This window comes from Hemiscyllium ocellatum, chromosome 1 (assembly GCF_020745735.1).
Source record: "Hemiscyllium ocellatum isolate sHemOce1 chromosome 1, sHemOce1.pat.X.cur, whole genome shotgun sequence".
Lineage (NCBI taxonomy): Eukaryota > Metazoa > Chordata > Chondrichthyes > Orectolobiformes > Hemiscylliidae > Hemiscyllium > Hemiscyllium ocellatum.
The window spans coordinates 61,603,134-61,623,453 of NC_083401.1; the positions used below are offsets into that span (position 1 = coordinate 61,603,134).

At 44.5% G+C, this 20,320-nt stretch overlaps 1 protein-coding gene across 1 annotated transcript in view; it reads right to left on the minus strand.

Moving 5' to 3' along the window:
- ca9 (carbonic anhydrase IX) overlaps positions 1-20,320 on the minus strand; it is a 110,830-nt gene that overhangs the window by 11,162 nt on the left and 79,348 nt on the right. The window contains exons 9-11 of the mRNA XM_060821209.1: positions 18,576-18,620; positions 7,612-7,635; positions 1,585-1,672 (exon numbers count right to left, since the gene is read on the minus strand). Coding sequence (XP_060677192.1) covers positions 1,585-1,672; positions 7,612-7,635; positions 18,576-18,620 — 157 coding nt within the window. The remainder of the gene's footprint in view (positions 1-1,584; positions 1,673-7,611; positions 7,636-18,575; positions 18,621-20,320) is intronic.

Genomic DNA, 20,320 nt, shown 5'->3' on the forward strand with positions numbered 1-20,320 from the left:
ATGAAGAAGGACCCCACTTCGACTGGGACAACATGTCCATCCTAGGACAAGCCAAACAAAGACTCCCATGAGAATTCCTAGAAGCATGGCTTTCCAACCTGAACTCTATCAACAAACACATCGAGTTAGACCCCCATCTAGCACCAACCCAAAGAAACCCAAACATATAAATAGAAAGCAAGAATTTTCAGCATTGCTTTGCATGAGGTTTAGATGAGATTACTTACAGTGTGGAAACAGGCCCTTCGGTCCAACACGTCCACACCGACTCTCTGAAGAGCGACCCACCCAGACCCATTCCCTGAACATGTTCCCTAGTAGCGTGATGAAACGTCTGGAAATGAATCTTCCAGCTCAGCGAGCAAACGTACATCCAAAACCTCAACCTGAGCTACAAATCTTCTCAAAACGTGCTCCACAAACAATGGCTACAAGAGCAGGTCAGTGGTGAGGAACTCACCTCCTGACTCTCAAACCCTCTTCACCATCTACTAGGGACAAGTCAGGAGTGAGAAGGAATACTCTCCACATACCTGGACGGCTGCAGCTCCAACAATACAAACTTTCCACCACCCAGGACAAAGCAATCCCTTGAATTAACACTGCATCCATTCCCTCCACCACCAACACTCAGTAGCTGTAGTGTATACTATCTGCAAGATGCTCTGTAGAAATTCAGCAAAGATCCACAGATAGCACCTTCCAAACCCACAGCCACTTCCATTTAGAAGGACAAGGGTTGCAGATATATGGGAACACCATCACCTGTTATCTATCACCACTCCTTCACTGTTTCTGGGTCAAAATCTTGGAATTGCCTCCCTAATGGCATTGTGGGTCAACCCATAGCAGATGGACTACAATTGTTCAAGGTGGCAGTTCACCACCACCTTCTCAGGGGCAACTATGGACAGGCAATAAATGCCCAAGAGTAAATAAAATTAAAAATTAGGGCTAGAAAAGCCTCGAGTTTCTCTCAGATTCTAGGGATGAAATGGTCAATGTGTTAGCTTGTCTGTGTGTCCCATGGAGAGATGGAGAGGGCCATACATGCAGACAGTTGCCAAAGGAAATGCTTGTGAATTTGTCATATTGACATTTCTTACTCAACCAAAGATAGAAGTGATAATTCACTTTACTAAAGGACATTTCTTAGAAAAAGGGTTAAATCACTGTTATAATGCTATTTATGAGAAGATCTTTCAACATTGTCAGCTATTTGTACAACAAACTAAAGTTCTTTGTTAAATGTATAATGGCAGCTTTGTGTCAACAGTGACTGTACACCATGTTAAAGAAATTGCAAAAGAATAAAACTTATCATCCACCAAGCCAGGTTTGTCTTTGGGATCAGACTTGTCCAGTATTAGATTGACTGGGATCATAATTGTCTGACTATGCAGTGCCTTTCTACTCCTCATGAATCAGCCAGTGGTAAGCCATCATTTTTATTCTTATTGCTTCTTTATACACTTGTTAAAAAAAATGTCGCCTTTACGTTTGAATAGATTAATTGGTGGCACTAAATCATACCGAGGTTTCTACAAATTTCGGAAGTTTATAAAAAGCATCCACTCTTCTCACCTTTGTTTTTTTTGTTTCAGCACATAAACCGCAAATGCCAAGGCAGTACATCCGAATAAGGTCCCAAATATAACAGCCAGCGTATCACCTACAGAATATAACAGACATATAAGATCAGAACTTCTGTTTCAAGACAAAAGGCCCTGACCTTCCTCAAAGACAATGCATCTTTAGGTCAGGGGGTAGGTGTTGAGGGAGAGCTCTTTCGAGAAATGTTCTCTGTCAGCTGCTGTTCTGCCTCCTGACCATGAGCAAGTGTCAGTACAGCAGAGTAAGAGGGGCTCAGAGGCCTGTTACAGGCTGTGCTGAAGGCCTGGAACACTCCTATAAGTGATAAAGGCCATACCACAAGTTGTACAACTGGATATTGTCTCTTTTTTTTTAGTCAGACCTGTCAGCTTTAAACTCACATCATTTTTCTTCTTGATCCGCTAACACCATTTAAACTCTCTCAATATTGAAACAGGCAGTTGATGGATTCCGCCTATTTCACCCCACTATGAAAACTCTAGCAGCAAGGCCTCTTGCTTACAGATAGTCACTAGTTGCTATAATGTGACAGAGTGGACTATTTGAGGGTCAAGTGGAACTTCCTTGTAACACATGCATACCTCTTTTTCACAACAGACCTTTGATTGTCCCCCAACCCAACTGCAGAGGGGTGGGAGGCTGGGGTGGGGGGGGTGGGGGGGGGGGGTGGAGGGGGTGGGGGCAGGCAGAGGTCTGGTACAGATCATATTGAGGGAACAGACATATTGAGCTCTGAGGATTTAAGTCCTAGAATTAGTTGGTCATTCAAATACACCCATACCAGAGGGTCTGACAGGAGTCTCCTAGGTGACTCAGGTATTTACAGCAGAGGAGGGGGGCATCCAGTCCATCATGTCGTCAATAAAATTCTGATTACACAAATTCAGTTTTTCAGCCTTTAGACTAAAGCCATGGAGACTACATTTAAACATGGCTTAAATGTTACAAGGGTCACACTGATCTTCAGTATTTTCCAGGGTCCCACCATTCATAACGCAATTATTTGCCTTATTAGCCCTCCCTAAGGGTATTACCTGACATTTTTGGGTTGAATTTCATTTGCCAGTGTTCCGTGCAGCTGACCAATCTGTTGACCTCTTCCTCATTATTCTCTGCCCACTGAACTCACCTCCACCTACCTCGATACTGTCCTATCCCCCCTAGTCCAGGAACTCCCCACATACATTCGGGGCACCACCCACGCCCTGCACCTCCTCCAAGACTTCTGTTTCCCTGGTCCCCAACACCTCATCTTCACCATGGATATTCAATCCCTCTACACCTCCATCTGCCATGACTAGGGCCTTCAAGCCCTCCATTTCTTCCTCTCCCAATGTCCTCACCAGTACCCTTCCACTGACACTCTTATTCATTTGGTTGAACTGGTCCTTACCCTCAACAATTTCTCTTTCGAATCCTCCCACTTCTTCCAGACCAAAGAGGTAGCCATGGGCCCTTGTACAGGCCCCAGCTGTGCCTGTCTCTTTGATGGCTACGTAGAACAGTCCATCTTCCATAGTTACACCGGCACCACTCCCCACCTTTTCCTCCGCTACATTGATGACTGCATCAGTGCCACCTCATGCTCCCACGAGGTGGTTGAGCAGTTCATCAATTTCACCAACACATTCCACCCCAACCTTAAATTCACCTGGACGATCTCTGACACCTTCTTCCCCTTCCTGGACCTTTCCATCTCCATCACCGATGACCGACTCAACTCCAACATGTTTACAAACCCCCCCAATTCCCACAACTACCTGGATTACACCTCTTCCCACCCTACCTCCTGCAAAAATGCTATCCCGAATTCCCAATTCCTCCGCTATATCTGCTCCCAGGAGGACCAGTTCCACCACAGAACACACCAGATGGCCTCCTTCTTTAAAGACCCTAATTTCCCTTCTCACGTGGTTAAAGATGCCCTCCAATGCATCTCTTCCACGTCCCGCACCTCCGCCCTCAAACCCCACCCCTCCAACCGTAACAAGGACAGAACGGTGGCACAGTGGTTAGCACTGCTGCCTCACAGCGCCAGGGACCTGGGTTCAATTCCCGCCTCAGGCGACTGACTGTGTGGAGTTTGCACGTTCTCCCCGTGTCTGCGTGGGTTTCCTCCGGGTGCTCCGGTTTCCTCCCACAGACCAAAGATGTGCGGGTCAGGTGAATTGGCCATGTTAAATTGCCCGTAGTGTTAGGTAAGGGGTAAATGTAGGGGTATGGGTGGGTTGCGCTTCGGCGGGTCGGTGTGGACTTGTTGGGCCGAAGGGCCTGTTTCCACACTGTAAGTCTAATCTAATCTAAAAAAAAACCTCTGGTCCTCACCTTCCACTCCACCAACTTCCACATAAACTGGTTGGGACGATGGCACAGTGGTTAGCACTGCTGCCTCACAGTGCCAGAGATCTGGATTCAATTTCCACCTCAGGCAACTGTCTGTGTGGAGTTTGCACATTCTCCCCGTGGGTTTCCGCCGGGTGCTCCGGTTTCCTCCCACAGTCCAAAAATGTGCAGGTTAGGTGAATTGGCCATGCTAAATTGCCCGTAGTGATAGGTGAATGGGGTAAATGTAGGGGAATGGGTCTGGGTGGGTTGCTGTTCGGAGGGTCGGTGTGGACTTGTTGGGCCGAAGGGCCTGTTTCCACACTATAAGTAATCTAATCTAAGTAAGTAAGTAATCTAATAAACTGCATCATCTGCCAACATTTCCATCACCTACAAACGGATCCCACCACCAGGGATATATTTTCCTCCCCACCCCTATACATTTTGCACAAAGACTGTTCCCTCTGTGACAATCCATCCTCCCCTTCTGGCACGTTCCCCTGCCACCGCACTTCCCCCCCACACTTCCATCCAAGGCCCCAAAGGAGCCTTCCACATCTATCAAAGTATCACCTGCACTTCCACAAATGTTATTTATTGCATCCGTTGCTCCCGATGCAGCCTCCTCTACATTGGGGAGACTCAATATCTTCTCGCACAGCGCTTTAGGGAACATCTGAGCCACCCACACCAATCAACCCCACCGTCCCGTGGCCCAATATTTCAACTCCCCCTCCCACTCTGCTGAGGACATGCCGGTCCTGGGCCTCCTCCACCACGCTCCCTCACCACCAGACGCCTGGAGGAAGAAGTCTCACCTTCCGCCTCAGAACCCTCAACCCCAGAGCATCAATATGGATTTCACCAGTTTCCTCATTTCCCCTCCTCCCACCTTACCCCAGTTCCAAACTTCCAGCTCAGCACCTCATGACCTGTCCTACCTGCCAATCTTCCTTCCCACCTATCTGCTCCACCCTCCTCTCCGACCTATCACCTTTACCCCTTCCTCCATCCACTATACACTCTCAGCTACCTTCTCCCCAGCCCCACCCCCTCCCATTTATCTCTCCACCCCAGAGGTTTCCAGCCTCATTCCTGAGGAAGGGCTCCTGCCCAAAACGTCAATTTTCCTGCTTCTCGGATGCTGCCTGACCTGCGATGCATCACTCTAATCTTGACTATAATTCAGCATCTGCAGTCCTCACTTTCACCATCAATTATTGGGTCATCTGCAAACTGCTTGATTATACCTCTGACATTTTCATTAAATTATTAACGTATGCCACAAACATTAAAGGTCTGGACTTGCTACATTTGACCTTGAAGTGGATATGTATTCTGGAAAGATTCCAGTCTGGAGCCCACACTCGATAAGAGATGATACAATTGGGAATCTCTAGGTCAGGCACTCTTATTCTAGACAGGAAACCAACTCGCGGAGTGTTTTAGGGAACATCTCTGGGACACATGCACCTAACAGCCCCACTGCCCTGTGGCTGACCAATTCAACTCCCCCAGGGACATGCAAGTCCTAGGCCTCCTCCATCACCAAATCAAAATCAACCGATGACTAGAGGAAGAATGTCGCAGGATCCTTCAACCATATGGCACCAACATCAATTTCACCAGTTTCCAAATCTCCCTTCCCCTCCACCAATCCGCTATCACAATTACCCCCCACCTGCACCCACCTATTGCCTTCCCAGTTACTTTCCCCCTATCCCCACCCTCACATTCCTGATGAAACTTCAAGTATCCCACTCCTCAGATGCTGCCTGACCTGCTGTGCATTTCCATCACCACGATTTTCGACTCTGACTGTGCAGCATCTGCAGTCCTCACTTTATCCTAGCTCCTATTCTAGCTGCTTAGTCAGGATGCGGGATTTAGTGGCATGGGTTTGTGCCTTGTTCAAACTAAAATCAAGCCCATTTAGAGATTCAAGATATGGATCAAGTTACCAAAGGCAAAAGGTAAGAAACAGGGAGTCAAAACTACTTTTTAGGGAAGTCTCTTCTGTAATGGAGTCACAGGGCACTGTTTTACCAGGAGTTGATTAGTTTAGATTCCCTCTGAAGAGTAACCCACCCAGACCCATTCCCCTAACTAATGCATTTATCACTATGGGCAACTTAGTATGGCTAATCCACCTAATCTGCACATCTTTGGAATGTGGGAGGAAACCGGCGCACCCGGAGGAAACCTACACAGACACAGGGGGAATGTGCAAACTCCACACAGACAGACAGACAGTCACCCAAAGCTGGGGATTGAACCCATGTCTGTGAGGCAGCAGTGCTGACCACTGAGCCACCGTGCCACCCCTTATCTGGCACTGTGCCCAACCAGCCAAATCCTGATGGAGTTTCTGGTATCACTGTTAGGGTTGCCATGGATGCACCCCCTCCCAACCACAAAGTGAAATTTTGTGGGATGGATTTGCAAGATGTGTGCTCCCCATAATTACTTCTGTGGTTTTTCTGAATTCTCACTTTTAAAGATCTGAGATTGGCATCTACTTTCTCAATATTGGTATTTCTCTATTTTCTAACTCAACAAATCACAAATCTGACACTCAAGCCAAAGAAAATAATGTCAATAACACTACAATAGTCATAAGTTGAAAATGACTGTACAAACTAAAAAGGAGGAACATGCTGCAGATATTAACTTGCAGAATGGATTGCTTCATCATCTCAGGAACAATCACTTGATGCATCTAAAAGGAGAGAAGGACATATTCTAGTCTCAACAAGAAGGGGCATGTGGATTTGAGTCTGAAGACAGGCTTTGTCATATCAACTGTCGCACCCATAGCTGGCACCCTGAAATAATGATGCCAACTTCATTGTAGATGATACCTTTCACATTTTCTTTCCACTTCCCTTGTTAAGTTTGGGGTGGCACGGTGGCTCAGTGATTAGCACTGCTGCCTCACAGCACCGGCAACCGGGTTCAATTCCGGCCTCATGCGACTGTCTGTGTGGAGTTTTCACATTCTCCCTGTGTCTGCGTGGGTTTCCTCCCACAGTCCAAAGATGTGCAGAGTAGGTGAATTGGCCATGCTAAATTGCCTGTAGTGTTCAGGGATGTGTGAGTTAGGTGTATTAGTCAGGGGTAAATATAGGGTAGGGGGAATGGGTCTGGTTGGGTTACTCTTTGGAGGGTTGGTGTGGACTTGTTGGGATGAAGGGCCTGTTTCCACACTGTAGGGATTCTAAAAAAATTCTAACTTTTTTTTTACATCAGATCAGCTCTTTCCTAAACTCTTTCCCCAATGGTTTGATGTTTATTCCAATTTTGAACTGCATTGGGATAATTGTATTTTTGAAAAGTGCAGAATAATATTTTAGATATAATATTTTGTTGTTGGAGGAAATTGAAAATGCTTGTTTTATGTTTGACTGTTGGAACAAAAACAAAAATTCCATCTTGCTATAAATCTTTCTTTATTGCTACAAACTTGAAAGACTGCACACACTTTTGAAACTTAGATCCTTTAGTTAATATTTCACAGAGTAAATATTATCCTAACAGAAGAGAGACATCTGCTAACATGAAGCATTTAGTCAAATACGAACCTGCACCACTGAGTTAGAACTACCAGTTAAAAATATTATTTACCATCCAAAAATTCTTTAGAATAAAAGCACTGAATTTCAAAATACATACCTAAAGTGAAATGGTTGCCATTTGCTGAATTGAAAAAAGAAGAAATAGAAGTTACACACAATTAAATTGCTGCATATACACATGTAACATGGTCAATTTCGTGTATAATAATTTAATCTCCAATTTTTAAATTCACTTACCACTTACCATCAGCTCGGTGGTTAAGTCAAACAAACCGCCTGCTGTAAACCCTTGTCTGATAAAATCATAGACTAGCAGACCATTGACAATGGCTGGTCAGTCAAGAATAAAAATCTTTTGGCTCCTATTGTACTAATTTTGGGGGTGGGGTTGGCAAAACTCTACATATCCACCATGGATATCCAATCCCTCTACACCTCCATCTGCCATGACCAGGGCCTCTAACCCCTCCATTTTTTCATCTCCAGATGTCCCCAACAGTACCCTTCCACCGACACACTCATTTGTTTGGCCGAACTGGTCCTCACCCTTAACATTTTCTCCTTTGAATCCTCCCACTTCCTCCAAATCAAAGGGGTAGCCATGGGCACATGTATGGGCCCCTGTCTCTTTGTAGAACAGTTGATCTTCCGTAATTACACCGGCACCATTCCCCATCTCTTCCTCTGCTACATTGATGACTGCATTGGCGCCACCTCATGCTCCCACGAGGAGGTTGAGCAATTCATCAACTTCACCAATACATTCCACCCTGACCTTAAATTTACCTGGACCATCTCTAACACCTCCCTCCCCTTCCTGGACCTCTCCATCTCCATTAATGACGACTGACTTGACACGGACATTTTTTACAAACCCACTGACTCCCACAGCTACCTGGATTACACCTTTTCCCACCCTACCTCTTGCAAAAATGCCATCCCGTATTCCCAATTCCTCCGCCTCTGCTGTATCTGCTCCCAGGAGGACCAGTTCCACCATAGAACACACCAGATGGCCTCCTTCTTTAGAGACCGCAATTTCCCTTCCCAAGTGGTTAAAGATGCCCTCCAACACATCTCGTCCACATCCCGCACCTCCGCCCTCAGACCCCACCCCTCCAACCATAACAAGGACAGAACGCTCCTGGTGCTCACCTTCCACCCTACAAACCTTCGCATAAACCAAATCATCCGCTGACATTTCCGCCACCTCCAAAAATACCCCACCACTAGAGATATATTTCCCTCCCCACCCCTTTCCGCCTTCCGCAAAGACCATTCCCTCCGTGACTATCTGGTCAGGTCCATGCCCCCCTACAACCCACCCTCCCATCCTGGCACTTTCCCCTGCCACCACAGGAACTGTAAAACCTGTGCCCACACCTCCTCCCACACCTCTATCCAAGTCTCTAAAGGAGCCTTCCACATCCATCAAAGTTTTACCTGCACATCCACTAATATCATTTATTGTATCCGTTGCTCCCGATGCGATCTCCTCTACATTGGGGAGACTGGGTGCCTCCTAGCAGAGCGCTTTAGGGAACATCTCCCGGACACCCGCACCAATCAACCACACTGCCCCGTGGCTCAACATTTCAACTCCCCCTCCCACTCTGCCGAGGACATGGAGGTCCTGGACTTCCTTCACCGCCGCTCCCTCACCACCAGACGCCTGGAGGAAGAACGCCTCATCTTCCGCCTTGGAACACTTCAACCCCAGGGCATCAATGTGGACTCCAACAGTTTCCTCATTTCCCCTTCCCCCACCTCACCCTAGTTCCAAACTTCCAGCTCAGCACTGTCCTCATGACTTGTCTGGACTTGTCCGACCTGCCTAGCTCCTTTTCCACCTATCTACTCCACCCTCTCCTCCCTGACCTATCACCTTCATCCCCTCCCCCACTCACCCATTGTACTCTATGCTACTTTCTCCCCACCTCCACCCTCCCCTAGCTTATCTCTCCACGCTTCAGGCTCACTGCCTTTATTCCTGATGAAGGGCTTTTGCCCAAAACGTTTACTTCGCTGCACTTTGGATGCTGCCTGAACTGCTGTGCTCTTCCAGCACCACTGATCCCGAAAACTCTACATTAGCAATGGGACAGAGTAGATTTCAAACTTGCCAAAATCTAGCTTATGTACAAGTCAACACTTTACATTTTGACCCAAAGAATAAGTTTAGAAACTCAAACTTTACATGAGTATAAATGATATCATGATAATACATTATTTAATAAACATTACCAAGAAACAAGTTGTCAAACTTTTACCTTTGAAAATACCTCTTAACACATCAATTTCTGGGAAAGAAAGAAAATATCTACATCTTGTCAGTTAATGACAGATTATAAATAACTGACGTAATTTCGAAGACTGTGGATCTGGTATGTTTTGGAATCCAGTACCTAGCTGAAAGTCCCACCCCTGTCAGGAATCAGTTAAAAATAAGCAGCTTTTTCCTCTCCAAGTTGGCAGGTTCCCAAGTTAGATATGTATTTTGAAATCCTTAAAAGATTTTCCAGTTGTTTTATCAAGTTGTCAGATATCAATAGCAATGTTTTAAGAATTGAATATTATCTGAGATATGGGCTATTATTTTACAAATAAATACATAAATATATAAAACTGAAACCGCTGGATACAGATATAAGAGTGTGGGCTTAGCTATATGAAAGAAATCAGCCCCAGTTTCTCTTGTTGTCCTACATTGAGCTATTTGCTCCCAACTTCAGCTGTTGAGATATTCATCGTCACTGGCAGCCACTTGCAGACGAGAATGACTCTCTTCCACTCCCAGGGGGAGTGTAGAGGTGGCTGTACAGACTGATGCAGCTACGAGAGGCTCTGTTGGTGGTCACGGTGGGTGGGGTATTGGTATGGCAGTGTGCTCTTTACGCTGGTTTTGCCTAGCTTCCATTTTCTCCCCCAACGGCAAGTCTCGAGGTGCTTGACATATTCCCGGATGCGCCTCCTCCATCTTTTAAGGTCTTGGGTCAATGATTCTCAGGTGTCTGTAGGAATGCTGCACTTCACCAATGAGGCCTTGAGGATATTAACACTGTGAAAGCACTTAAAAAAAAAACATGCCTAGGTTCTCTGTTCTGGTATTCCCTAAAAGAAAATGATTGATAATCCTTGTTGAGGATAGCTTTGACTCTTCTTTCATGGTCCATTGACATTCCATCTCAGACTTTTTGATGAAGATTTCATCAACACGTCAAGTGATCCTGATCAGAGTCGTATGTGGAGATGTGTCAGATCTCTGCTCACTGTGTCACACTCTCAATTTCTCCATGGCTAGTGGACTGTAGCAGACAAACTTTCTTCTCATAAAAGGTGGTCACTTGATTTAAAGATTATTTAAATGTAGGGTGTCCAATAATTTAGTGATGTAAGCCATTCACTCATGGGAAATGGGTATTGCTGGCTGGCCAGCATTTTTCAATTGCCGGTCCCTAGTTTGCCCTTGAGAAGCTGGTGGTGAGTTGTATTCTTAAACCACTACAGTCCACACCCAGGTAGATGCAAATTTCCCTTTAGGAGGGAATTGCAGAATTTTGACCCAGCAACACTCCAGTAACAGCAATGTATTTCCAAGTCAGGATTTTGAATGGCTTGGAGGGGATCTTGCAGGTGGTAGTGTTCCAATGTATATGCCACGCATGTCCTTCTATCTAGAACTGGTCATGCATTTAGAAAGTGTTGTCTGAGGATTTTGGTGAGTTTCTGCAGTGCCTCTTGTAGATGGTACACACTACTGCTGAGTGTTGGTGGCCGCTACATCGATGACTGTATCGGCGCTGCCTCGTGCTCCCACGAGGAGGTTGAACAGTTCATCAACTTTACTAACACCTTCCATCCCGACCTGAAATTCACCTGGACTGTCTCAGACTCCTCCCTCCCCTTCCTAGACCTTTCCATTTCTATCTCGGGCGACCGACTCAACACAGACATCTATTATAAACCGACTGACTCCCACAGCTACCTGGACTACACCTCTTCCCACCCTGCCCCCTGTAAAAACGCCATCCCATATTCCCAATTCCTTCGTCTCCGCCGCATCTGCTCCCAGGAGGACCAATTCCAACACCGCACAGCCCAGATGGCCTCCTTCTTCAAGGACCGCAGATTCCCCCCAGACGTGATCGACGATGCCCTCCACCGCATCTCCTCCACTTCCCGCTCCTCCGCCCTTGAGCCCCGCTCCTCCAACCGCCACCAAGACAGAACCCCACTGGTTCTCACCTACCACCCCACCAACCTGCACATACAACGTATCATCCGCCGCCATTTCCGCCACCTCCAAACGGACCCCACCACCAAGGATATATTTCCCTCCCCTCCCCTATCAGCGTTCCGCAAGGACCACTCCCTTCGTGACTCCCTTGTCAGATCCACACCCCCCACCAACCCAACCTCCACCCCCGGCACCTTCCCCTGCAACCGCAGGAAATGTAAAACTTGCACCCACACCTCCACACTCACTTCCCTCCAAGGCCCCAAGGGATCCTTCCATATCCGCCACAAGTTCACCTGTACCTCCACACACATCATCTATTGCATCCGCTGCACCCGATATGGCCTCCTCTATATTGGTGAGACAGGCCGCTTACTTGCGGAACGCTTCAGAGAACACCTCTGGGCCGCCCGAACCAACCAACCCAATCACCCCGTGGCTCAACACTTTAACTCCCCCTCCCACTCCACCGAGGACATGCAGGTCCTTGGACTCCTCCACCGGCAGAACACAACTACACGACGGCTGGAGGAGGAGCACCTCATCTTCCGCCTGGGAACCCTCCAACCACAAGGTATGAATTCAGATTTCTCCAGCTTCCTCATTTCCCCTCCCCCCACCTTGTCTCAGTCGGTTCCCTCAACTCAGCACCGCCCTCCTAACCTGCAATCCTCTTCCTGACCTCTCCGCCCCCACCCCACTCCGGCCTATCACCCTCACCTTGACCTCCTTCCACCTATCCCACCTCCACCGCCCCTCCCCCTAGTCCCTCCTCCCTACCTTTTATCTCAGCCTGCTTGGCTCTCTCTCTCTTATTCCTGATGAAGGGCTTATGCTCGAAACGTCGAATTCTCTGTTCCTGAGATGCTGCCTAACCTGCTGTGCTTTGACCAGCAACACATTTGCAGTTGCGGATATGATGCCAACCAAGCGGGCTTTGTCCTGGATGGTATCAAGTTTTGTGAGCGTCATTGCAGCTACACCCATCCAGGTAAGTGGGAAAGGTCATGAGAAACTGCAGTTGTAAATGGGGTGTTTTGATTTTCTTTATCCGTTCAAAGGATGAGGACGTCACTGGCGAGGCACCATCCCTAATTGCCCAGAGGGCAGTTCAGAGTCAACCACATTGCTGTAGGTCTGGCGTCATATCATAGATCAAGAACCCCTATAGTGTGGAAACAGGCCATTCAGTCTAACAAGTCCACACCAACCCTCTGAACAGTGACCCACCCAGACCCTATGTTGATATTTATTGTTCATATCAATTGTTCATCCCGTGGAGTTAGGAGTTGATCCATATGCTTGATTTGTATATTTGACTTTGCTTACTTTCCATAAATCCCACTTATGGACTACTTTCACCTTCCTTTGTACATGAAACTCTACACCTGAGGCTGTGCAAAATTCTAACAATGAATTAATCCTTGAAGGCCAATTGGTTTCAGTCTCCCAATCATTTCAAACCATTTGTTAGCCGCGGCAGAATATGTATATTTCATTGTTCAACCCAAACGAGGTCTTGTGTAAATCATCTCCATTTATGTAAATATACTACAGTAAGAGGTGGCCAATGAAAAGAGATGTGTAAAGGGAGAAGTTTGAAGTTAAAACTGGAGATAAAAAATGTTGCAAATCCATTTGGTCTCTAGGCTGCAATGCACCAATTTACCTAGTCTGAAGGATTAGTGAGTGCCAGAGGGAAGCCTATGGGAAATGTTCTGCTGTGATTAAAAGATATTTCAGGACAGCAGTCTGTCAGTCAACAACATTCAATCGAATACATTCAGTTGAGGGTCACTGAAATTAAATCACCACATGACCTGACATTGAGAGTATCCAGTCAGAAAGAGCAGCATTCATGACTTACAAAGTTCTTGTTTGAAATAGTTATAAAGCTGCACCCAGCCTGATAACAGCGACCACAATAAAACTGCGTACAGGCATAATCATCATTCCAGAAAGCCGACACCAAGACTGAAAAACCCACCAACATCTTTGCCTCATTCCCTCAGTGTTACTAACAGAAATGTCACTGTGTTCAGCTCACCAAACTTAATGTTTGTTAATTGCTTTAACAGTGATGTACACTACCTAAATTAGCTGAGTGTATTTAAATTATTAGCTTTCTGAAGGTCTAGTTGAATTATGAATGATGATTTCCTGAAAGAAATATTTTGGACATAACCTGGAGTTTTCCTAAACTATGTTGACAAGGTGACTCCAGCTTCAGTCCTTTACCTGTACTGGCTACTTGCTCTCAACAAGTTAGAGAGGGAGAAAATTTGCATTAATTTTATTTCCCAGTGGCAAAGTCAGTTTATCTCAATAAAATATAGCTGTCTAATTAAAGAGATATGATTTGGTTAAATAGATTAACATCTTTCAGACACTAAGTCCCGAAAACTGTTGGCAGTTATGCCAGACTGGCACCTTCCAGTGCTTTACTAGGATTTGTCTAATATATATCAAATTTAAAGAAACAAGTATCTAAACAAATATCTTGAGTTCACGTTATCCTCCCCTTCCTCCACACCACTCAACGCACCTCCTAGAGGTCATTATAAACTTTCTCACCTCTACTGGCCTCCAGTGTTACTCCAGCTCCCTTGAAGGCTAAGCAAGTGGGAAGGCCCGCCTCCAACCCACCCAACCATATCCATGCCCTTCTAAAGGGTCAAGCTTCTCCCAACCAAGGATAGAAGGTTACTTATCCAAGTGACAATGTTTATTCAAGTCACTCTGGTAAACTACCATTGTACTTTAAGAGAAAAAAAGAACAAGGAACAAACCCTTCGGTCCACCAAGCCTGGCTGATTCCGAGCCCTTATTTAAACTGCTACTTATTGCCCATAAGTGGCTTCTATCCCTCTGTTAGTCTCCTATTTATGTATCTATGAAGGTACGCCTTAAATACCTCCACTGGCAGTGCATTCCAGACACCCACCATTTTCTGTGTGAAACATTTTCCCTGCAATTCTCCCCTAAAACTTTCCCCTCTCACTTTGAACCTGTGCCCTCTTGTAGTTGACCTTTTCATCCTGAGTAAAAGGCTCTGACCATCCACCCTATCTACACCCCTCAGTTTTGTAGATCTCTCTGCATCTCTGTCTTTCCAGGGATAACAATCTGAGTTTATCCAACCTCTCCTCATACCTAAAACCCTCCACACCAGACAACATCCTGGGAAAACTTCTCTGCATCCTCTCCAACGCATCCATATCTTTCTGGTCGCTATGCAACAGAACTGCACGCAATATCCCAAATGCAGCCTAACTAAAGTTTTATACAGTTGTGACACAACTTGCCAACTTTGATATCCGATGCTCAGGCCAATGAAGGCGAACGTGCTGTATGTGTCTTGACCACCTTACCCATCTGTGTTGCTACTTTCAGGGATCTGTGGACCTGCACACCCAGATCCATCTGTTTCTCAATGTTCCTAAGAGTTCAGCCATTTATTGTATAGCTTGCACCTGAATATGATCTTCTATAATGCAACACCTCTTATTTGTCCAGCTTAAACTCCATCTGCTATTTCTCTGTCCAAATCTGCAATTTATCTATATTCTACAGAAACCTTTGACAATCCTCCTCACCATCTGCAACTCCACCAACTTGGTGCTACAAATTCAAAGTTATAGAGTTGTATAACACGGAAACATAAACCTCTGTCCAACTCGTCTATGCTGACCAAATATCCTAAATTAATTAAGTCCCTTTTGCCAGCACTTGGCCCATATCCCTCTATTCATATACCCATCGGATACCTTTTAAATGTTGTAATTGTACCAGCCTCCAACACTTCATCTGGCAGCTCATTCTATTTATGCACCATCCTCTGCATGAAAATATTGCCTCTCAGGTCCCTTTTAAATCTTTCCCCTCTCATCTTAAACCTATGCCCCCTAGTTTTGGACTTCCCTACCCTGGGGAAAAGACTTTAGCTGTTTACCCTATCCATGTCCCTCATGATTTTATAAACTTGGAAGGTTGCCTCTCAGCCTCCGATGCTCCAGGGAAAGCAGCCCCAGCCTATTCAGCCTCGCCCTATAGTTCAAACTCTCCAACCCTGGCAACATCCTTGTAAATCTTTTCTGAACCCTTTATCACTGAAGTCCAGTAGATCAGCCAAGGGAAACTTGGCCTCCACGTACTTCTTATACATCCTTTTTCCTAGTAAGACAATTGTGAATATTGCAGATCAACTACAATTAATATTGTGCATCAGATTCTCTAATAATATTAAAATTCTCTCATGGGCTTTGACTCTGTCATATGATTCACCAGATTCAGTCTGGAAAAATATGTATTATCAAAAAAGTGTTAGGGAATACACTGAACAGCAAAGGAGCTTTGAAAACAAACAATCAGTTTCAAACAATTCACCCAACCATCGCAATTTGGCAGATTATAACAACACCAAAATGGCGAGGCTTTTTATCCAGTCGGAATGCCACATATCATAGGCCAAGCCTATTCATATCACCCTGACTCATCATTCATGTACATAATCAGAATGTTTTGCTGACAGTATTCGTAACTATACAGGATAGCCTGTCTTTCGGTGAGGGAGGAAAAGTTTTGCATCTGGCGTTGGTCACATGCTGAGGAGTCATGTGACTGGCAGAGTAACAGTAAAATTTTTTTGAAAATAATTGCTTTATCTGGTGCTTTCCCTAATGTCATCTGCTCCTTTAGCAATGTTCATGCCATATATGCAACATCATTTGTATCGACCCAACTAAATAGGGGTGGAAATATTTTATTTTGGAACAGTATCTGATACTGAAGACACAGCAGATCGCTCCTTGGCCCATCCCCACCTGTATGGAAAATCTTGCTTAATCACTCACCCTTGCTCACCAATTTCTCTCTCTTCGGTTAATTAACTTTGACTTGATGAATTAGCTTCAAAACTAAACCAGAAGAAAAAGGCTACAGCAAACTACAGTAGGTTTAACATTATAACATTTTCATCCTCTTGTTTGGACTTGAGGCAAAGTTCAAGGTAAGTTTTACTGCCATAGTTAATTTATATGACATCCAATTCATGTCAGCAAGCAAACTAAATACATTCAATAACTTACGTGTAAAAGCTATTCATCTCAGCCTGCTCTCTCCTCAACCCCTTGGCCTTGTACCAGAGCATCTCTGGGTAAACACATGACTCAGAAGAACAATAAATACTTCAACAAAAGACTGCCACCTCTCTGCTCAATGTATATTTTGAAGGAGTTCATTACAACGCTACAAGACTATTTATTGCTGTACATTAAGATTAGAGCACATACCATTTATGATCCTAAATTTTGCTGTAAGATTTACTGTTTATTCACGTCTTACTCAGAGGCAATGGGCTCAAATTTCTTGTTTCTATCGTTCAGACGATCTGCATACGAGTTGAGAATTGTCCTGGTATCCTGGTTAATATTTCTCCCTTGTTAAGCTTTTATGTGGAGTTGAATAGGGTCATTCAACCAACCAGTGTGCTCAAATGACTGTCTAATTCCCCTATACAGTGAAACAACATTTCAAAATAAGATAGCTTTAGGTACCAGGTTGTTGTTGACATGATTCAGAGTTGAGTGATAAAGGAGCCTCATAGAATCACTCAGCACATGAAGAGGCCAATCGATCCTCTACATCTGCACTAGTTCTCTCAAAAAAAAATCCACAATCTAGTTCCACTTTGCTGCCCTCTTCCTACCGGCCTCCAAATGTTCTCTTCAGGTTCTGATTCAATTCCCTTTCGAAAGCATTGATTGAATCTGCCTCCACCAACCTCTAACACAGTGTACTCCAGATCCTTAATACTCACTGAGCAAAATATTTCCACTTTCGTCATTGTCGAGCCATTTGCCAATCACCTTGTAACAGGGTTCTCCAGTTCTCAACCCTTCTGCTAATAGGAACAGTTTTATCTAACAATTCTGATGTTTATACAAATAAGCAACATGTTTTGTCAAATGTCAAAACAATAAGTTGATCTTATTAATCAAAAGACAGCACATACCCTGCAATCACATGCAACGTTGTGGAGCATCTAAAATGCATTACCCTGTGTTTAATTAATTTTGATGGTTTTCCTGCCTGGGAAGTTGTTCTCAGTTCCCAATAGAATCCTGAGCAGTAGTGAGGATTCATGCTGTTCTTTGCTGAAGTACCACATTTTTCTCAAAAATATGTCCTGGGAGCTAAGGGCATGCAAAGTGACATCGGGATTCTAAATGGGTTAACATTAATGAATCAAAAAAAAGTGCTTTTAAATGAAATAACATTTTGACCTCCAGTCACTTGAAGTTAACAAACATGAAGCGATACATAGAGGATGAGAAACAGAAGTAACTGAGCAGAACATAACTATTTCTTTTTTAAAAACACAGGGTGGTTTGTGTGTGGAATGAACTTCCAGAGGAAGTGGTGGATACAGGTACAGTTACAAGGTTTAAAAGACATTTTGATAAATCCATGAATAGGAAACGTTTGAAGGGATCTGGCCAAGTGCAAGCAGGCGGGACTTGTTTAGTTTGAGATTATGGTCGGCATGGACTGGTCGGTCGGAAAGATCTGTTTCCATGCTGTATGACTCCTCTCTCTATGACACTATAAATTGATAGTAGCCATCTCTAAAAACCTGGTCGCATTATTTCACCAGAGCTGATTGGATGTGTGAAACAAAACATCTACAATGATATTGAATTGCAATGCATCTTTCTTACAGGTTATGTTAACATAGAAGATAATTCCAGAAAAACTCAAGGGAAGCACAATTTAACTATAACAATTTCTGTTCGACTCACGAATAAATCTAGAAATTACTATACCTGAATTGGCATTTCCATCAGAGTCAGTAAAACCAACGTTTGGAACTGTGGATGTAAAAAGACACTGCATTATTCAAAGTGCTGGATGGGTCTCTCTAATTTTGTACTTGACTCGTAAAATCTGATTAAATGAGCTGAATATATAATCAAAACAAACATGTAGTTAATCAGCAATTTTAGGAGCACAGGTCAATTTGGTCACTGACACTGTCTCTTTTGGCTAATTATTAGCTAAATCTTGATGGCCTATGATCAACCAGTTAAAACAATTGAAGCAAACTAACAGAATGATATAAAATCTGCATTTTAACTTTATGACCTTCATGCATTTGATTTGAAACAGAATCTAATAAAGTGCATTTCTCTATTACAATTGATGCTGTCCTGTGTGGAATTAAGAAAGTGTAAAACGGAAAAGGTCACTTGACCCCTTCCAAAGACCACAGGAAATACATTCTAGTGTATTTGGCTCCAGTCTTGTGGTGGCCCTGGATCAGGCAGAGGTGGAAGATTAACTGGGAAAATTGATGCTGCCACAACCGGGTTTTGTGCCTGAAGACATAGTGCTCATGAATTTACTCATCCAAATATGCTTGGAAAGATTAAAATTAGTCTACAATATAGTGACACTAGGTGTTAAATTTTCCAGACTTGGGATATAATCTCAGTCAGTCACATGGAGATGGGAGGACAGTGAATTTAATGAAATGTCTGTCAATAAAGATGGGATGAGTCCAGCATCAGGTACCTGCCCAAACAAATATTAAAGAGACTACCTGGGGGTAAATTGATAATACTGTTGTGATCTCTCTGATGGTGATGGGTTCCCTGGTTTGGTCAGAGTCCAGAGTCCAGCAGAAACCTGAAGTCTCAATGTTGGGGGAAGGGACCAAGTCTGGCCTCCTTTAAATCCAATCCCAGCACGGCAGGAGTCAATGGCACACAGCTGCAGTCACAGGCTGTATTGTGAAGGGCACTTCCCCATGTAATAACCAGTGTGGCAGTACCTACATGATGGTGCTTGCATTATTGCATAGTCAGATTGCTTTGTGATTTCATGCCACCCTGACCTCCCACTTTATAGCCATCTCATTTGACTATCTGATTCTGAAAATATTGGGCTGGTCTGACACAATCTAGATCACACTGTCCCTGGAAGTTTGCTGCCAATTGCCCATTTAGCATATTGTCTGAAGACGAGTCATACCAGACTTGGAACATTTACTGTAATTCTCTCTCCAGATGCTGCCAGCTATGCTGAGTTTCTCCAGTGTTCTGTATTATTGCCCATTTAACAAATTTATATCCACTTTCTGCAGCTGCCGGCCTGCCTAACGTCACTGCATACAGTCCTGCTGACAGGGACATATTAATAAGCCGGCATCCAGGAATGCCACATGGGTCAGAGCCAGTGGGCAGAGAGCAAAGTTCACCATTGCTAATATTACAACAGGTATCACCAAAGCAGAAAGTCCCAGATGAGGTATTAATCTTTACTTCTTGTGGTTAGTCAGGCTTTCTAAAGCCATGGTGTACAGTTCAAGAGCAGATAGTACTAATAACTCAAAAAAACCTGCATTATTTGCTAATGTTCTTTGCTCCTTTTCTACCTTTATTGAAGTTAGTCTTTGACAATGGATCCACAAATATCTGGCATTACTGCTGCTCTGCACAGACCAACATGAACAATGTACAATCATGGTTGCTGATTTTTTTAATAAAGCTGCATTAAATTCATGTTGGAT